The 18,534-nt window shown below is 37.2% G+C and overlaps 1 protein-coding gene across 1 annotated transcript in view; it reads left to right on the forward strand.

Moving 5' to 3' along the window:
* The first annotated feature begins 711 nt into the window (after positions 1-711).
* The window catches only part of onecutl (one cut domain, family member, like), a 37,983-nt gene continuing 20,160 nt past the window's right edge, over positions 712-18,534 (forward strand). The window contains exon 1 of the mRNA XM_028791129.2: positions 712-1,723. Coding sequence (XP_028646962.1) covers positions 712-1,723 — 1,012 coding nt within the window. The remainder of the gene's footprint in view (positions 1,724-18,534) is intronic.

An 18,534-nucleotide genomic window follows, 5' to 3' on the forward strand; every position in this document is an offset into this window, starting at 1 on the left:
GGACCGGAGCGGGAGGTGTTTCTTCAAATGTTATCGGGCTGCAGATTAACTTGTTGGCACCACAGGCACGCATCAAGTACAGTTGGGAGAAGCTCCGTTTTTAAACGCTGTCATTATTTTTTATCGCATTGTCCCGTCTAATTACTGCCATCGTAATTAACTCTTTTTCCCTTTCCTTTCAGATTGACGCAGAGTCGAAGTGTGTATTTGATGCAGTCTTGCTAAAATGCACATTTGACAGTAATGTTGTTCATAATGTATTCTTTAGCGTGGTCCTGATTTTGTGATATCGATAAATATCTGTTTATTCAGTTTGGAAAATTGTTAAAAAGGAAACGCCGTAACTTGACTTTTTAAGACGAAACTGTTGTGACTGATAACTCGCCAACAAACGGGAGTCAGTGAAGGACCATCGACCTGCGCAGATTCTAACTCCATTCTAAGCAGGCGCCACACTGGAGGGCGAGGAAGAAATCGCACACGTTAAAAATGGGAACGGAGAAACGATTTTAAAAGAGAACGAAACAAAAGACATCCGCTGGAGACACGGCAGCTCAAAGTTGATTGCGCCTGCCTGCTGCGCTTCAATCGTGGGTCCCTGGAGAGCGTGATGCGTTGACAAGTCTCTGGCTTCACAACTTTAAACTGATACATTTACAATTGCTTTTATATATATTTTTTTCTTCTAAAGAAGAGGACTGTATTGCAAGAATGGATGGCAATACAGACAACATGTTAATCCATCATCAGTCTGAGCTGGTGCTGTCCAGCCAGCATAGCAGAGCAGCTTTGCACTCCAAGGATTTGTCAGCAGCTTTCCCAAGGCCTTCGCTGATGTCCTCCATGGCTTCTGTCATGGACAGCACAGAACATCACCATCGCCATGCTGGCATAGATCACTCAATGCCAAGTCTGGGTTACGGGGGAGAGTCACCTTCTGGTTCCAGTAACACCTATACTACCCTGACACCTCTGCAGCCTTTGCACGACAAGTTCCATCACCATCAGCACCACTCCTGCTTACCGATGAGCAATGTCATCGGCAGTTTTACTCTCATGAGAGAAGATCGGGGCTTGGGGCCCAATTTTTATAGCACATATGCCAAAGATTTAGGCATGGGGCAGAGTCTGTCTCCCCTTTCAAATACGTCTGCTTTGAGTTCTATGCATGGTTATGGTCACCTTGGTGGCAGCAGTGGACAGATGCTGACAAGTGGATATGAGGCTCATATTGGTGGAGGTGGCCCTGGTGGCCTTCTTTGTAGGACACCAGACTTTTCACGAGAAATGTCTCCTCCAATACCTCCTTCAACAATGGATACCTGTTTAGGTAGAATGGACAACCAGCACACATCCAGTCCACAACAAATGTACTCCCACCACCTTCAGCATACAAACCAACGGTCTTCAATGGTCATGAGTGACCATCAATCCACCATTCCCATTACTGGGTTGTCACCTGTTAGTCAAGGAGATGGGATGGCTGAGGAAATCAACACCAAAGAAGTTGCTCAGAGAATCATCACTGAGCTAAAGCGATACAGCATCCCTCAGGCGATCTTTGCTGAGCGGATTCTCTGTCGCTCACAGGGCACTCTGTCTGACCTTCTGAGGAACCCAAAACCGTGGGGCAAACTCAAGTCTGGCCGAGAAACTTTTAAAAGGATGTCTAGGTGGCTTCAAGAACCAGAATTCCAGAGGATGGCGTCTCTGAGGCTTGAAGGTATGACAGTTTATTTTGATGTTTAACTTGATCAAAATTATTTTACAATTTACATCCACGCACATATACATATGTGTAAACATATATGTATGTTGATATCTATATAGTACACAGAAGTGTGAAATGTGTCTTACAGGTGTGCATTAAACAGGAGAATTTGTGCCAAAAATTATTCCTTATGTATGCCCTTGTTTACTGTGGGTGCTGAAAAAATAGAACAAAATATGCTGTGTAGGGAATATGTTTAAATTTAAAGATATCTAGTTTAGTAAGAAGTTTTTTTTGTGAATGGTTTTTATAATAGTTCTTAAGTTAGTCAATTTAGTAAAATTTAGAATTTGCCATGTGACCGGGAAGTGGTGTATTGTTAGGTAAACACAAGGAGAATAAGGCTGACCTACTTAATGCTGTGTCATTTGTGTTTAGTGTTTTAAAGTAATATTGACTTTTTAATTGAAATCTCAGAACTAATACTATTTTGAAACATTTCTTCATGTCACTCAGTTCTTCTAGTATTCCGGATTAAACTGTTATTTTTCTTTCTAGACAGGGACCCCCAATCTGAATGGTATTAAAACATGAGGTGTTCATATTATTTTGGTTAACTGAATTAGAGCTGCACTAATACATCTTTAGGAAGCCTTTGGATTTGTTACATGATGAATATTTTTCTTCCTAGTGGATGGTTACAGCATATGTATTTTTACACCATACCTTGATAACTGTGGTGGAAATAAGCAGATGGATTACAGTTTAGTCTGTTACTTGCTTAAATTCAAAGATTTTTCACCTACACACACACAAATCCCAAATAAGCTTCCTTTTTGGTGGGCCATTCAAAAAAGTCTAAGCTGCAGGTACAGTTGCTAATGGTGAAGGATTCCAAAACGCAGAGCAGTGTCCATGTATCATTCCAATAATTATGCATAAAATCAGACAGTTTTGATGCCTGTCAAAAGTGAGAGGTGAGGCGAACAGTAGATGGAAGGCACAGGCTCAGAAGGCAACAGAAATATACTGTGATGGAGACTGCATTTAGGGTAGATTGTAGTGGTCAGAATTGAATCATTCTCTAAGTTTAAGTCTCTATTTAAATATTGTACTACATTACACAAGTTGTTGGATTTCTGATTGACTTTTAGGGATATGATTGTCGGACAATAATAAGCTTTGAAATTTATGTAAATGTAAGCAAAAATCCTTAAAACTGAATGCATTGTTATGGCAAATCTGGGTAATGTTTTCCAAATGCTGTTTTCTCTTTTAAGTTTTGCTGTTAATTTTCTAGACAATAAGTCTGTAACAGCAGTACTGGACTGTTAATTTATTATATGCATTCACTTGATATACTGTAGCATGTAGTGATGTGGTGTATTTAAACACACTCATTGTCTTCAAAAGGCTTACATAATACTTTACAAAAATAATAATAGATAAGCAACTACAGTAGGAAACAGTGGACATGCAATGTTAAACTAGGCTGACTTCCTCGTGTTCTAATTCCTTTCATATAACAGATATGTACTTCTGCTGTTTAATGCAAATATTAAAAGAGAAAATAGACATGGCATTACGAAACAAATAGTAATTAACAATAACAGTTTAAATGATTGTTTTGATAATTAAGAAAGTAATGGCATTGCATTGATCAGCACATCAATTCTTAAATTTTCAGCTTCACTTATGCCAATTACAGGTTTGTGGGCAGAGGAGAGGTTATTCTGGTAGCTCTAGGCATATGGCAGACTGAGATCTTAGAGAGATGGAGGATACAGAAACCCTCAGTAGGCCATTTCAACCTGTGCATGTCTTTTGAATGAAACTCAGGAAGCAACCTTGGATGAGGTACAGTACCAGTGCAACACAAGGCACTCTGACTTATACAGGGCCATTTTAAAGCGACTAATCATCCTAACCTACATGTGTTTGGGAAAGGACAAAAAACACATTGACACAGACAAAACACACAAACTTCACACAGTGACTATGGCGGAATACTTCTTGGCTAACAATACATACAAGTAAAAATAATAGGAGTAGTGGATCCTCCAGTCGCAGAGACAGATATTTAATTATTCTCTGGTAATATTGCTTTGCATCTTATACAAATACATGTCGTTTAAGAGGAAATTGTCAATACTCATTCATTACACTTTAAAATATAGGTAATACTTATTGAATTATAATGAAAAAAAAGCTCCAGTTTTTGATCTGCTGTTCTATCATGAAGAAAGAGAACATCTATCTATCTATCTATCTATCTATCTATCTATCTATCTATCTATCTATCTATCTATCTATCTATCTATCTATCTATCTATCTATCTATCTATCTATCTATCTATCTATCTATCTATCTATCTATCTACATTCGTAAAAATAAAGGTGTTGGAGTGGTTCTTCAGAGCAGTGGCATAGGGGAGTCATTTTTGGTTAATAATTTGCTTTGTAAAAGAACCATCTACATTAAAGGTCTCAGAAAAAAAAACAACTGTACTTATTTGATTAAATGGTAACAGATCTGTAAAAAAACAGTGGGTTCACAATTTTTAAAGGACTCATTGCACAAAATAAAACATACTAAATTCAGATTTTCTTGATCTGTTAATATTCTGCTATAGGTAGGCTGCTATACATTAAATATTTATATTTTGTTCACATACCTTTTAAAACCCCAAAGAGCAATTTCACATGTAAAGACCCATTCCCAGAAATAAATGGTTCTTTGTCAAGCAATAGCTCTATGAGGAACCACATAATCCAGTAAAATGTCATTAAAGGTCTTATTCTTAAATGTATTTTTTTCATAATAACTCTTATTCTGACACTTGAAAGTATTTTAAGTCTATCTATCTATCTATCTATCTATCTATCTATCTATCTATCTATCTATCTATCTATCTATCTATCTATCTATCTATCTATCTATCTATCTATCTATCTATCTATCTATCTATCTAATACATAAGAAAAATCAGTATGATGGCAATTTAATTTTAGAGTTCTTTATTCAGTTTGTACATATTTGAAAAAAGTGCTGCTTTATTGGAGTGGTTTTATTTTATACATATCATTAAATATCTATCTACCAAATTGAGACAAAGGAAAAATATCTGAGTTCCAAAGTAACTGAAAGTTCTTGCCATAATGACATATTTATTCATTTAAACATTTCTGTTCACAGAAATGCCTCACATTTTGCCATACAGTGTAGATGATGTGGTATCATGTATAATTTAAGCAGTCATTTCATTATACTATTTTGAGCAGGAAGCAGAATCAACTGTGATTTTGTAGCTTTCTCATACACTGAAATAATAACAAGCTCATTAGTATTTACTGTTAGCATGTCAAGAAGTCAAATCTCTTATGTTGATCATGCAGCACAAGGCTGAAAATAGCTTTGCCCTACAAGTGGATTCTTATAGGTCACTTTTGTTTTTGGTGATTTAATAAAGAAGACTGAAGTATTCAACTTAATACTTGGTCATAACGACTAAAATATAATTAACTGATAACTTCAATTTGGTTTGTTATCCAATTGCTATCTGATTGGTTAATGATAAAATCATCTTTTACCCATTAATCATAAAGCACATACACAATGAAAGTCTAGATGGTTCAAAGGTTTATGAATGTAATTTTTATGACTTAATTGGTTGTGTCACTATTTTCTGATAAAATTTAATAATGCAATGAATTGGACTGTGAAGAAATGTTTCAAGGTGATCAACGACTCCAAAATGGATGGGTGGGTGTGTGGTGAGTGAGCACATTGATAACATGACAGCCTGCCCTGTGTTAACTATTGCATTGCACTTCTAGGATAGACTTCAGCTTCATGTGACACTGGACAGGACAAAATAGTATCAGAAAACAGGTGGATGGAGTTTTTTTTTTTTTTTTTACATACATTCTAGTAACTACGCAGATTTCTAAATATATCCTTGGTCAAGAGACATTAGACCAGAATACTGACAGAGGACCTCAGCAAGCTTGAATAATACTGAATTTTATACTAAAAGTACTACTACTACTACTACTACTACTACTACTACTACTACTACTACTAATAATAATAATACTTTTATAGTCTTCTAAGGACTGGAACCTCGCTTTACACCTAATGTTCATAGACAGGCTCTGGCTCCCTATTAACTTGTATTAAAGTAATTTAATTCAAATAATGAATACATAGAAGTACAATAATGCAGTGATTAATCAAGAGATATTGTTTCTTCATCCATTTTTGAATGAAGTTTATCTAGTTCAGGTCTTAGTAGACATTGCTAGTACAATCTAAAAAAAAATAGCACCCTTTAATAATTTTGTGATATGTGCAAATAACCCATTTACTGTGATATTGCCTTATAATATTCATCATCTTTATTTAAAAAAGTTTGCTCTCAACTACAAATCATTCTCATGTATATTTTATTTGTTTGCTGCTCAAGCGCACAATGAAATGGGCTTCTATTTCGAAAGCTGACGCCACGAGGGTTGCAGACAGTATTTGTTACAAAATGCCCGACTAGTGGCCAGCAGCATTTGCTTTTTGAAATCTCTGCTGCTGGTGGAATACATCTCCGTTCTTAATGATAGCTTTATACTGCTGCTGTCATGCAGATTGAAAAAATATGCAAGGATCAATGCTGTTATTTTGTATTCCTGATTCAGTGAAATTCAGGTGTTAGTAGTAGAAATATTAATAGCTATAATTTAGGTTGACTTATGGTTTTTAATGTACACAGCCTGAATATTATTATGTGTGAGCATGAACTGGCCCTGTGCTGGACTGGCACCCCGTCCAGGGTTTACTACTGCCTTGCATTGAAAGCTGCCAAGGTGGGCTTTGACTCCCAAGACCCTAAATTGGATTAAGCAGGTTTGATATTGTTATATTAAGTATTATGTAATGTGTGCAAAGTACAACAAAAATTTGAAATTGCTTTAATTATCTTTACTTAAAATACTTATATTTTAATGTAATTATTGTTTGTCTGCAGTGTAGGTTTTATGTTATTATAGCTTGAAGGACAGTCTGTGACGCGTGGTAAGCCCAATATGCATGATATCATTCTTTGCCTTTGTGAGACAATGGCAATGAAAAGCTACAGTATTTTGGACATATCAGGAAGCGAATGAGAAATGGTCTTACATGCTTACAAGCACAAAGCAACATACTATATATACTGTTGGTGTGTGCGGATCTCTGTGTTCAGCTGCATGTTTCATGTTCAATAATTTCCTATAGTCAAGACAGACACTGCTTGAAATGGCAGTTTACTGGGTTTTTTTGCCTTCGCAAACATACTTACCCATCCTCCTTGTTTATAGTGTGGCTTAGCTTAATTATCAACCTCTATTGATTTCTGTGGGAAATGTTGTCTATACCTCCCCCATTCATAATATATAAAGGCGCAAGCATGTCTGGGATTAAAATACCACAAAGCTGTGATAGGATCTTAAAGCTCATGGCGATTACTACAGACATGTCTAAAGAACAATTTGTGTTGCACCAGGAGGGGTGAAATTCCTGACAGAAGTACACTGTTCTTACATTCTGCAAAGCTTCTCAGTTCTTTTATCTCCATCACCTTCCATCAGCTGTGTTCTGCATAAATGTGAAAGGAAGGAGTCTGTGTTTTAGAATGTTGTGCATGGTCAATTAAAGGCTGACTCCATTATGAAGAAGTGTTTTATGTAGGTGCATGCAAGGAATTCCACTGGTTGGTGTTGTTTCAATTATTGTGAAAAGCAATTTCTGCAGTTTGCATGAAACTGTGAAGGTCTTTCTAGTTATTTGGTGACACACGAAAAAATTTGCATTCAGAAGTACAGGCTCAACATGAATGAATATTAGATAGATAGATAGATAGATAGATAGATAGATAGATAGATAGATAGATAGATAGATAGATAGATAGATAGATAGATAGATAGATAGTGAGTAAGAAATGTAGCTAGCCAGAGAAATGGAACAATTCTTTGACCGAGAAGCACGCTCCTCAAGATGGACTTATTTTACCTTCTGAGTAAAACTACGGTGGGTAATGTAATTAGCAACACATTATGTTACAGAGGAATACATATACTCACTGGTGTTCTCTTACACTTCGAAATAAACATTGTGTAATGGCTCCTCCATAAAGGTATTACGTCACAAAGCATGTGCAGTGGATAGCAGTTGGTGCCGTCAAATGTCCAAGTCAAGTCAAGTCAAGTTGGGGAGCATCCACTGGTACAGTGCGTTGCTGCACCCACTACATGACAAAACAACTCGGGATCCTGGTTTGCAACCCCCCAGGCAGACATGTGGTCCAGTCCCACCCTCCGGAAATGACCCTCTATCTGCCACAGCCAGGTTTTACGTGGGCAACCCCTTGGCCTGGTCCAGCTATTTGGGTCCCCAACAATGAGGATCTTATGAGTCGGATCACCCTCGTGAAACGCACCACATGGCCTTAGTGCTGTAACTGACGCTCCCTCACAATGCAGGTAAGCACCAGGACTCTAAAGACTTGGATCTTCGTCATTTTGCATAGATATCGGGAGCGCCACACACCCCTTTCCAGTGACTTCATGACCTGCCATGCTCTCCCAATCTGTCTACTGACTTCATAGGAAGAATCACCAGAGACATGAGTGTCACTACCAAGGTAAGTAAGCCTCTTGACAAGGTCAACACTCTCTCCGCAAACAGACACACTGCTGATGGCATTGCCCAAGAGGTCATTAAAGGCTTGGATCTTGGTTTTTATCCAGGACACTCGCAAACTCAGACACTCAGACTCCTCGCTCAGTCTCTTGAGCGCTCCAATCAGAGCCTCCATTGACCCCGCAAAGATCACAGCATCATCAGCAAAGTCAAGATCCATGAATCTTTCTTCACCAAAAGATGCCCCACATCCGCTGGACCCCATGACCTTGCGCAACACCCAGTCCATACAAGCATTAAACGGAGTAGGAGCAAATGTCCCATATATGCTTTATTAGAGACAGATTCAAAATCACATCTGGACAGTGAAAAGTGTTAAAGTCATGAAAGATGACAGAATGTATTTGTCAATATTGCCCTGCCTGAGGATAGCATCAGGCAAGCCGACTATGAAAGTTTGAACAATAAGAGACAGAATCTTAAACAGAAGCAACTCACTCTCAGAGGTGATGATGCTACACATCATGACGGAATGTCATTGGAGAATGTTAACTGGATGGCACTCTTGTCCATGTTGTCTTTAGATCTGATTGTTAATAGTGCCAACAGAGGTCCAGGACTCACCATTGAATATAAGGTTTTTCCAGTCAGTTGACAAACAGTCCAGGCTGCCTGAGCCTGACAGCAACCAAGAAATGATCAGTGATAGTAGATGCTCATTGGCATTTTCCAGTGGATATTCTGAATGTGAGTAGTTGCTGTTAAAAAGATAGATGGATGCATTATATAGAATAAGATATGCCGAGTACCAGCAACATTATAAAGTGTAAAGTAACTGAAGCCTATAGTACGTTTACTTTACATCCCTTCATGCTGTCTGAATGAAGAACAGACTCAGAAACAGACTGATGGCTGCTTATTTAAAATGAAGACTAGAAAGAGAATGGTGTAATAAGACATACTAAAAGGCTAACAGCGGTAGTTACTGATGGCATCTTATAACTGGTTCATAGAAAGGGGTGACATTTATATGAAGTTTTTCTAATTGTATTTGTTGGTTCAATGATCACTGGAAAAATTTGTTTAGATAATCTGAAAAGCTGAATTATTTTTCAGTATAGCTATGGTGGTGTATTTATTGTAAAAGTTTTTTGCTTGTACATGTGCTACTCTGAATCTAATGTTTTAAATATATCCTTCAGTGTGTAGCATTATCAGAATAATAAGACTTTGGAAACACAGAGTCAACATTACCTTTTGTTTATCTCACTCTCTGTCTTACCTTCTCTGTGCATAACCTTAGGTCTGTTCTCTTCTCTTTTCCTATATTACTTGCTTCCTGTAAGCTGAGAGAGCCAAAGATGCTGAGGCAAAATATAGCAGGAAAGCAGGACACCAATAAGGTTTTTTGGCACCATTGATTTCCCTGTTTAATGGTGAGATGGTGTTATTTTGACTTAACATTGCTAAAAATAAGGATGAATGACTAGGTGATCTGAAGTAGCAGCGTCAAATGCTGAAAAGGACTGAAAGAGGATGGTGACGAGTTGGTCATGATCTTCCTGGCTGAGGGTGGAATTAAAGAGGTACAGTATTAGACTACTGTATAGCATTCAGTTCTTTCCTATGTATATACAGTATACTGTACAGTATGTTGGTTGTCCGAGTGAATGACAGGTTGAAAGAGAAGATAAATGTTGGAGTGCCAACTGGGCCATTCCCATTTACTTCTAATTAGTTCAACACAAATAATGGCGCAATAAGAATGAGTCACCCATCCGCTGGTATTCTGTATAACAAGACTGACTCTCAGGGCTTTTCCTAATCACTTTGCATGGGATCAAAGAAGTTCCATCTCTCCAAGCTTCCAGTCAATAAGTGATACCTCCTTCTGAGTGGTTGGGCTTTTATGGTCATGGGACTGGAAAGGGTGGAGTCAGTTGTCCTCACTGGGCGGTTTCTTAGCACTGTTGAGGCAAAGGAACACAACATGGTTTTCTGTCCACTGTGCTGTCCTTCCAACCAGGTAAGAGATTCCCATCCATTCCTTCTGGGATGACAGCCCTGGTGCACAAGCTACTGCAGTGCCCCCATGTCTGCATTCTGGCTGGAAAGGGGAATGTCACATCACCCTTCCTGACAAGCCACAATACTGGCTTCACAGCCAGGGAAGGGAACAGGGTCTATCCCAGCAGGCATTCCAGTCCCTCCATCACTCTGTGTGTATATATATATATATATATATATATATATATATATATATATATATATATATATATATATATATATATATATATATATATATATATGTAAGTATAGTCTTTCCAAAATTGCTTTTTAAGTATAAATTCCTTGTTATAAAAGAAAGGATATATAACTATATATTAAATTTATAGTATTCAGAGGAATTAACTCGCATTGTCTTATGCAATAGAGAATAAAATAAGCAAATAAGAATTATCTGTGAAACCCTAGCTTTGCTATTTACAGAAATAATACTGGAATGTATGAAATACTTATCAAATAAGGTGCAAATAATAAACAGATCAGTACAGAGTAGATAAAATGGCCCAGTTTTCTGTAAAGTTGAGAAACTTTGTCTAGTTTGAGTTTAACCCTATATGTGATCTGAAACATATCATGCAAAGACAGAGTTTGTAAAAGCCCACAGACGGTTGTTGATACTTATGTGACTAGGAGTGAAGAGAGTAGTGTCAAAGTCAATTATTCTACACTACAACAGATTATCTAGAAATTGGGAAAATTCACATGGACTACTTAGCTACATAGATGAGAGTTTTCCAGAAAATCAAATCAAAAAATAATTAAAGAAGTCTTCAGGATGGGCGGAGTGGTTGCTCTGAGGCTAGGAAACTCAGCCGGCACTCAGAAGGTTGATAATTTGAAACCTGTGAATGGCAGAAGTGGCTCTACTCTGTTGGGCACTTGAGCAAGGCCCTTCATCTGCAATTGCTTCATCCTGGGTATGACGTTAAGCAGGTCCTCCAGCTTACAGGGAAAACTTGGGGGTGTTTGGCAAGATTGGCACCCCATCCACTGTAAAAAAAAAAAAAGCTCACACTGTTCCAGTGTGGTGCTAAGGTGTCACCCGCTGCACTTGCATGCTAACCCAGGTGGTTCAGCATGTGGTGAGTGCGGCAATGCGCATCAGCACATGCTCCTCTCTCTCTCAAAAGGCAAGTAGAACATTAGAAAAACATTTGATGAGAACAGGCCAATAAAGCTCGCCAATCCTATCCACCTAATTTCCTCCAAAATAAACAATCAGTAAATGTTTGAATATGTCCTACTGTTTATGACACTACTTGGTAACTTTTTCCATCTCTCTCTATAACTGTCTGTGTGAAGAAAAACTTCCGAATGTTTGTACAAAATATACCCTTAACAATTTTACAACTGTGTACCCATGTTGTTGTTGAACTAAGTTTTAAGTAACAGTATCTGTTCAATATACTAATCCTTTCCTAATTTTAAAACTTTTAAACACAACATGTCATCTTTTAATCTCTTATTTGTTTAAACTGAAAAGGTTCAACTCCTTCAATCTTTCCTCGTAGCTCATTCCCTGCTCTCCCGGAATTAGCCTAGATGCTCTTTTCTGGACTTTCTATAGTGCAGATGTCTTTTTACATCCCAGAGACCAAAACTGCATGATGTACTCCAGGTGAGACCTCACTAGCACATTATAAAGCATAACCTCCTTGGACTTGTGCTTTATAAATTGTGCTATCCATATTACTAACCGAGAATACACCGGATATGGACACAGGGACACGGCGATGGGACCATGAGATGTACTGTGCAGGCGCGTACAGCTCAACTAACGGAAATAGCAAATAAAACAACCGCCATATTGTGAGTGGCACTACTGCGGAGTGAAGTTAGGAATAATGTGCTGCTTGAGATTGTACAAACCGCTGAACGCTTTACACCAAATTCAAACACAATACAGCTCAATGATACACAGAGCCCACCTGGATAAGATCAATGAACGCAGGCGCCTACAACGCGCGTCTGAAACTGCGGAAGCAAAGCAGGCACGGGTTAAGACATTACGGGGTCCGCAAAGGTCCACAAAGATAGTACGGAATATATAAGAGCACACCGATCAAAAAAAAATCAATTGTGTAAAAGCACATAGTACACACAAATCATGTGCTCTCAGCGCACAGAAAGCGTATAAGGACAATACGGAGAATAGAGACCCAAAGGCATTGGAGAGAACAAAAGGCAGATAAGAGATTATGAAGGCAGTGGAATTCGAAAGGCTCAAGCAAACGATGGCGCGATACACATGCAGACAAAGGTACAGAATATGAAAGCAGTAAAATTCGAAAGTATTGTAGCGTCCCACCCAGGTTGAGGGCTTTTTGGTTTTAAGTGACTGTTAGGTCCGATTGAGGGAAGGCGGAGTACAGCACGGAGGACTGATAGCGGGGTATTGATTTCATGCGGTAAGGGGGGGCGTTGGAGAGGGTGCTAGAAAGTTGTGTTTGGGGTTAGGAAGTCAGCGATTGTTCAGGTAAAACTTTTGTGACACTTTATCATGTCGGTCACTACAGTATCAAAGAAAAGATAGAAACAATTGCATTATCGCAAACAAAACGTGATTAATCATCAGAACCAGGTGTAATTGAAAAAATACCAGGACAAACTGAGGTCTGAAAAAAAGAGTAGACAACAAAGTCTTTTCGCATTCGCATCATTCAATGGACAAAACGTGGATTTACACAATAATGGACCATATGCTATGAGAATCTGTGGTCCCACAACAGTTAAAGGAACGACAAGTTAAATTTCAAAGAGTACACAATTCGGTCGGGTGTATATTGATGATCTCGGAGAAGCGATGCACATTTTAACAGGCAAAAAGAAAGGTGATGTATATATTCCGCGAGTAACCTTATACACCAAAGGAGATCGTGATATGCCATTCGTAGTAAAATGTTTACAGTTTACCGTGAGAATAACTTTTGCTATGACAATCAATAAATCACAGGGACAAACAGAAAAACTCGGATTATTTATTACAGAAACAGAAACAATATTCACTCATGGGCACTTATACGTTGCGTTGTCACAATGTCTCTCCAAAAAATATTGTTTTTTAATGAAGCTTTAGAGTAAAAGTCAAAAAAATGAAATTGAAACAATTCCAAAAAAAAACATGTAAAATTGTATATCTAATTAACCAAACACGGGGGTTGGCGAGCGAAGCGAGCAGGGGGCAAAGCCCCCTAGTTTAACCTAACATTCTGTTAACCTTCTTATTGGATTCTGAACACTGTCTGGAAGTTGATAGTGACAATTCCAATATGACTCCTAAATCCACCTCATATAGAGTACTTTAAAGTTTAAAGAAGTCACACCTTCCATCATGTATTTACATTTAACATTTAACATTTTATTTTATTATATGTCACATTTCCTTACATTATATTATTTGCCACAAATCTTCCAAAGCCTGTAAGATGTACAAGTCCTCTGTAATGATTCAATGGATTCTAGATTATCTGTCAATCCAGCTAGTTTAGTATCGCCTGCAGACATAACAAGCTTTTTTGTTTGTATTCTTATCCAGATCATTTATGTATATTAAAAATTGACACTATGCACATTGTTTATCTGTGTGCATGCAACGTTTGGCACCCTTGGTCAAATTGTATGTTTTACTGAATCTCAAAGTGTAAAACATTTAACAGAACCACTACGCAGTACAAAAACAGAATGTATATGTTTTGCACATTTTAATAGACAATTACAATTACTATATATCTCTGAATTTAACAGTGTGGTATATGAAGTTATATAGTAATTAATGAGACCCTTGATAAAGATGGTCAAAAAAAGGCATAAAGTAAACAGTACATTGAAAAATCATATCAATATATATCAAGATGAAGGAAAGTATTCTATACAGAAATTGCTGTGATGATTATGGTAATAACCAATAATCAACCAGTAAGATTTGGCCCAGTAAGTGACATTTTTCCTCAGTTTTGTGTAGCAAGCTGTTTAGTTATATTAATCCTTACAAATCAGTGTCTGTCTACCCAATGCTTTCTGTCCATGAATAATATCGAACAGGTGGACATAGTGAAAAGTGTGCTGTTGTGAGAACTAGAGAAGAATAGTGAATGTCTCATTCAGTCTACTTCACACCGTCAATTACTGCAGTTTTGCTTTTTTGTCTTTGGTGAGTGAGTGTAAGTAACACTATTTTATAAAATGTATCGGCCAGATGGTAATTTAAAACATGTAGTTAACCATCACGGTCTTTTGTGTTATATTTGTTGTACCTACAGTATATCATACTGGTTTACAGGTCGACTATAATGCTGGCATGCTGCCTAGACACTATTACCTCCAGTAAAAGATTCACAACTTTGGTTCTTGTATTGTGATGATTGTGTTGTTAGCATTTTCATGAAATTAAAAATATCATATTGTAACTTAGAAATGCACTCGGGTAATCATTGAAATCTTTGCTTGAAATAGGGCGACTCAGAGAAAGCTAAATGTGCAGGGAAAAATCACCTTTTTTTGGGTTGCCTATGGAGACTGTGATTGATTATTTCTAATAAATTGACACCAATACGTTCTTCTTTGTGCTTTTGTGTTACTCCCTAGTTTAATTTGTGCACAACCATGTGTTAAAGTGGAGCCTACTAAATATCAATAGTAATGTCCATTTGCGGTGTGAATGTGTGGAGTTCAAGGAGAAGGAGAAGGACAACACTCAAATGAACCAATTAAAGCTGAATGACTTAAACTTGGTGAAATCCTCTTCACATCTTTTGCAAATCCTGCAACCATCCTTCAACTCTTTCAGCATCTTTTTAGCCCTAGTGACTTGCTTTTCATGGGACATACCCTCTGACCAAATTTTCAAACATATTATATATTTGCTATTATTATTATCATTGTTGTTTATCTGCACATCTTTCCAAATTCTTGAAGCATCTGGTATCTGGTTCTGTTGAACAGCTGAAGTAAATCCAGAGACTAAAATGGCTGTGTTTCTTATATTTGCAGCTTCAAGGTAAAATGTATGGTTATCGCAAGTGCTTTTATGGAACATTTAAAGGGATAGTTAAGAGTGATGACATCCTAAAATCAATGAAACCCCATCTAATTACTCTTGGGAAATCCTGTCCTGTTTGCATTCATTAAACCCCTTGGTCACTTCTTCTTTGTTCAAGGAAGGCAAATTGCTGAATGCTTCTTCATATAGCTCCTTGATTATCCAATACTAGGGCTGTCCAGACTGAATGAATGAAATAACATCTTTAGTAGATAGGCAGGAGTTTATGGTTCATTGATGGTGTATCAATACCAGATATGCAAAGGCACCAATAGACACCAGGAAAACTGATTGAAGGGGCCTACAAATTGATGAAATCTAAAGGATATTTACTGTATATAATTTATTAATTTTATGCACCTGCTTTTTCCAATAGAGTGTCTCAGGTGACTGGAGAATTTCTAGAAAGCTTGCTGCTTAATTATTGATGTTGAAATAAAGGGACAGGATGTACAGTAGGTTCTTACCATTGTGACTGCATTAGGTTTCTCACTCTGGAGCTCCAAGAAATGCCCCTTTGATTCCCACCTTCTCTATCCTGCTATTGTGTTTGGATTATCACACAATGAATATTTCTTTATCAATTAAGCGAGTTTGATAATCATATGGTATGGTATATAATTGGCTTTTAAGTCTTTTACAATAAATTGATCATTTTAATTACAGGATATTTCAAACAAAAGTCAAGTGACTTTTTCAACATTTTCTATCAGGGAAAAAAAGAGGCAGAGTGTTAGTTTTTTTAGGATACATTCCAGAATGTTTGTGTGGTATTTTAGCTATTTTTTCTTGCCAGCCAAGCTTTATTAGTATCAATTTAGCTGATCTGTACTAAAGGAGCATAATTTTTTGTAAAGAGATTGCAAAATATTTTGGGGACCTCCACCCATTTATACAGTATTAGGGAAAGATACTCGTGAAGCCTGTACATGACAGAACTTTTGTAGTGTCAAAGATTTGTATGGTCATAACATTAGATTTAGACTCATTTGTCTTTAAGTCAGGCAAAATTTCTATATGCCATGCATCATGCTTGGCTTTCTCCATGTTGCAATGACGGGGCAGGTTATATATTTTAAGTTATATCATCTTGTTTAAATGGTTATCTGGTAAATTTATTCAATAATTGTGGGAGTGTACATTTGGCTATGAAAAGGTTGATGATTTGCCTATTTTATTTATATTTGGAAATATTTTTTTTAAATAAATTGAATTTTTAACTTAAACAATAAGAAATGATTGTGTCAGTCAGTTAGCTTATTGCTGAATAGTGTCGTGGGGGTTGCTGGAGCCCATCCCAGATAGCACAGGATGCAAGGAAGGAACAATTCCCTGGACAGGGTGCCATGTAAATGATCATGTGTTACATACAATTAACATATTTCAGTTTTGCTTAGTTGATGAGTATCCATTAAAATGATTCTGACTAGCTCAGTTTATTACATTTTAGTTAGAATAACTAATTTGGTTTGTGTTAGATGAACTCATGTGAGCTGAATTTGAATTACTCAAAGTTTATTTACGTTCATTTTATACACATAATTGGTTAAAAAATCATTTTTGTGTGCACTTATAGCACGGCTTGTTCCATCCTTACAGGTGCAGACTGACATTAACAATGAGAAGTATGTTATGTAGGAGGTACATAAGTGATCTAGCCTTGTGAACCAGAACAAGACCTTCTATAGGCCAGGATGAGTTGGCCAGCATTGTGGGGGTGGCACTATCATCATGCTGTAACTGACTTGCATATACAACCCCACTATAATGCGCTGGTCTTATGTATTTGACCAATGAAACGATCTTTATAGTAAAAAAACTTTTATGGGGAAGCACTTTTGAAATAAGGAGCAAATAGCTTTCTATTTCGGCTAGGTCAAGAGAATCTGGACACATTTCTGTGGGTGAAATAAATACTAGTTAAAGCAAGAAGGAGATTCAAATTGTCTGTTTAATTTTTGTTGCAGAACCAGATAATAACTCACAATAGATTAGTATGTCTAATGTCATTTTATTGCTCTATGTATCTATCATAACATAACCTTATTAGACCTGACTAGTCCAATTCACCTGCGGTGGGTTGGCACCCTGCCTGGGATAGGTTCCTGCCTTGTGCCCTGTGTTGGCTGGGATTGGCTCCAGCAGACCCCCGTGACCCTGTGTTCGGATTCAGCGGGTTGGAAAATGGACGGATGGATGGATAGTCCAATTCATAGTTAGAAAGGGCATCCAAAACTATTTTGCCACCATCAGCCACAAGACAGAAATTAACCCTGGACAGGTCTCCAGTTCATCACAGGAACCACTTACATTCACACCAAAGAAAATAATCTCCTTTATAGTATATAACACCATTCTCTAGTGGAGCAGCACACAACAAGCAGCTTTACTGCACAGTAAATGTTTTATCTTGTATGGTTGGAGCACAGATAGCGTCAGTAACTTTCTCACGATCACACAATGAGTCTGAGCCAAAGACTGATCTGGAAGCCTTGGGGTTTAATCTTACAACTGATGCTACTAGGATGTGCTCCTGCTCCTATCATCACTGGATGGATTAAGCAGCTTGATAATGGACGGATGGATTATACCATTTCAATATAAAATTAACAATTACTTAAATGACAATATATAGGGGAATGATAAAATATTCTAAAGTATAACATATATATAACAAATATAACAAGACTGATTCTGTTTGTCTCATGTGAAGCACTTTGCATCTGAAACACGATACTACACAGTGACCACTACTCTTTAAACACTATTCACGAAGACTGCATTTTCATATACAAACTTTCAAATGTAAAAGAGCCAAAAAGTGTTTACTCACTAAATACTTGCAAAATTCTGTTGATGCTGTTAATTTTTATCATTATTTTGTTTACTTTCACAAAAGATTGAATTGTGGATTATTGAAATTCATGTTTCAATTTAAAAGTCTGTTTTTTTCTGTGTATACAGTTAAAATATATGATCCCAAAATATTTTATTAATGTTCAGAGGAATTATTTACATAAGTTGATTACACACAAGTTTCAGATTTTA

Source organism: Erpetoichthys calabaricus, chromosome 2 (assembly GCF_900747795.2).
Source record: "Erpetoichthys calabaricus chromosome 2, fErpCal1.3, whole genome shotgun sequence".
In the NCBI taxonomy this organism is placed as follows: domain Eukaryota; kingdom Metazoa; phylum Chordata; class Cladistia; order Polypteriformes; family Polypteridae; genus Erpetoichthys; species Erpetoichthys calabaricus.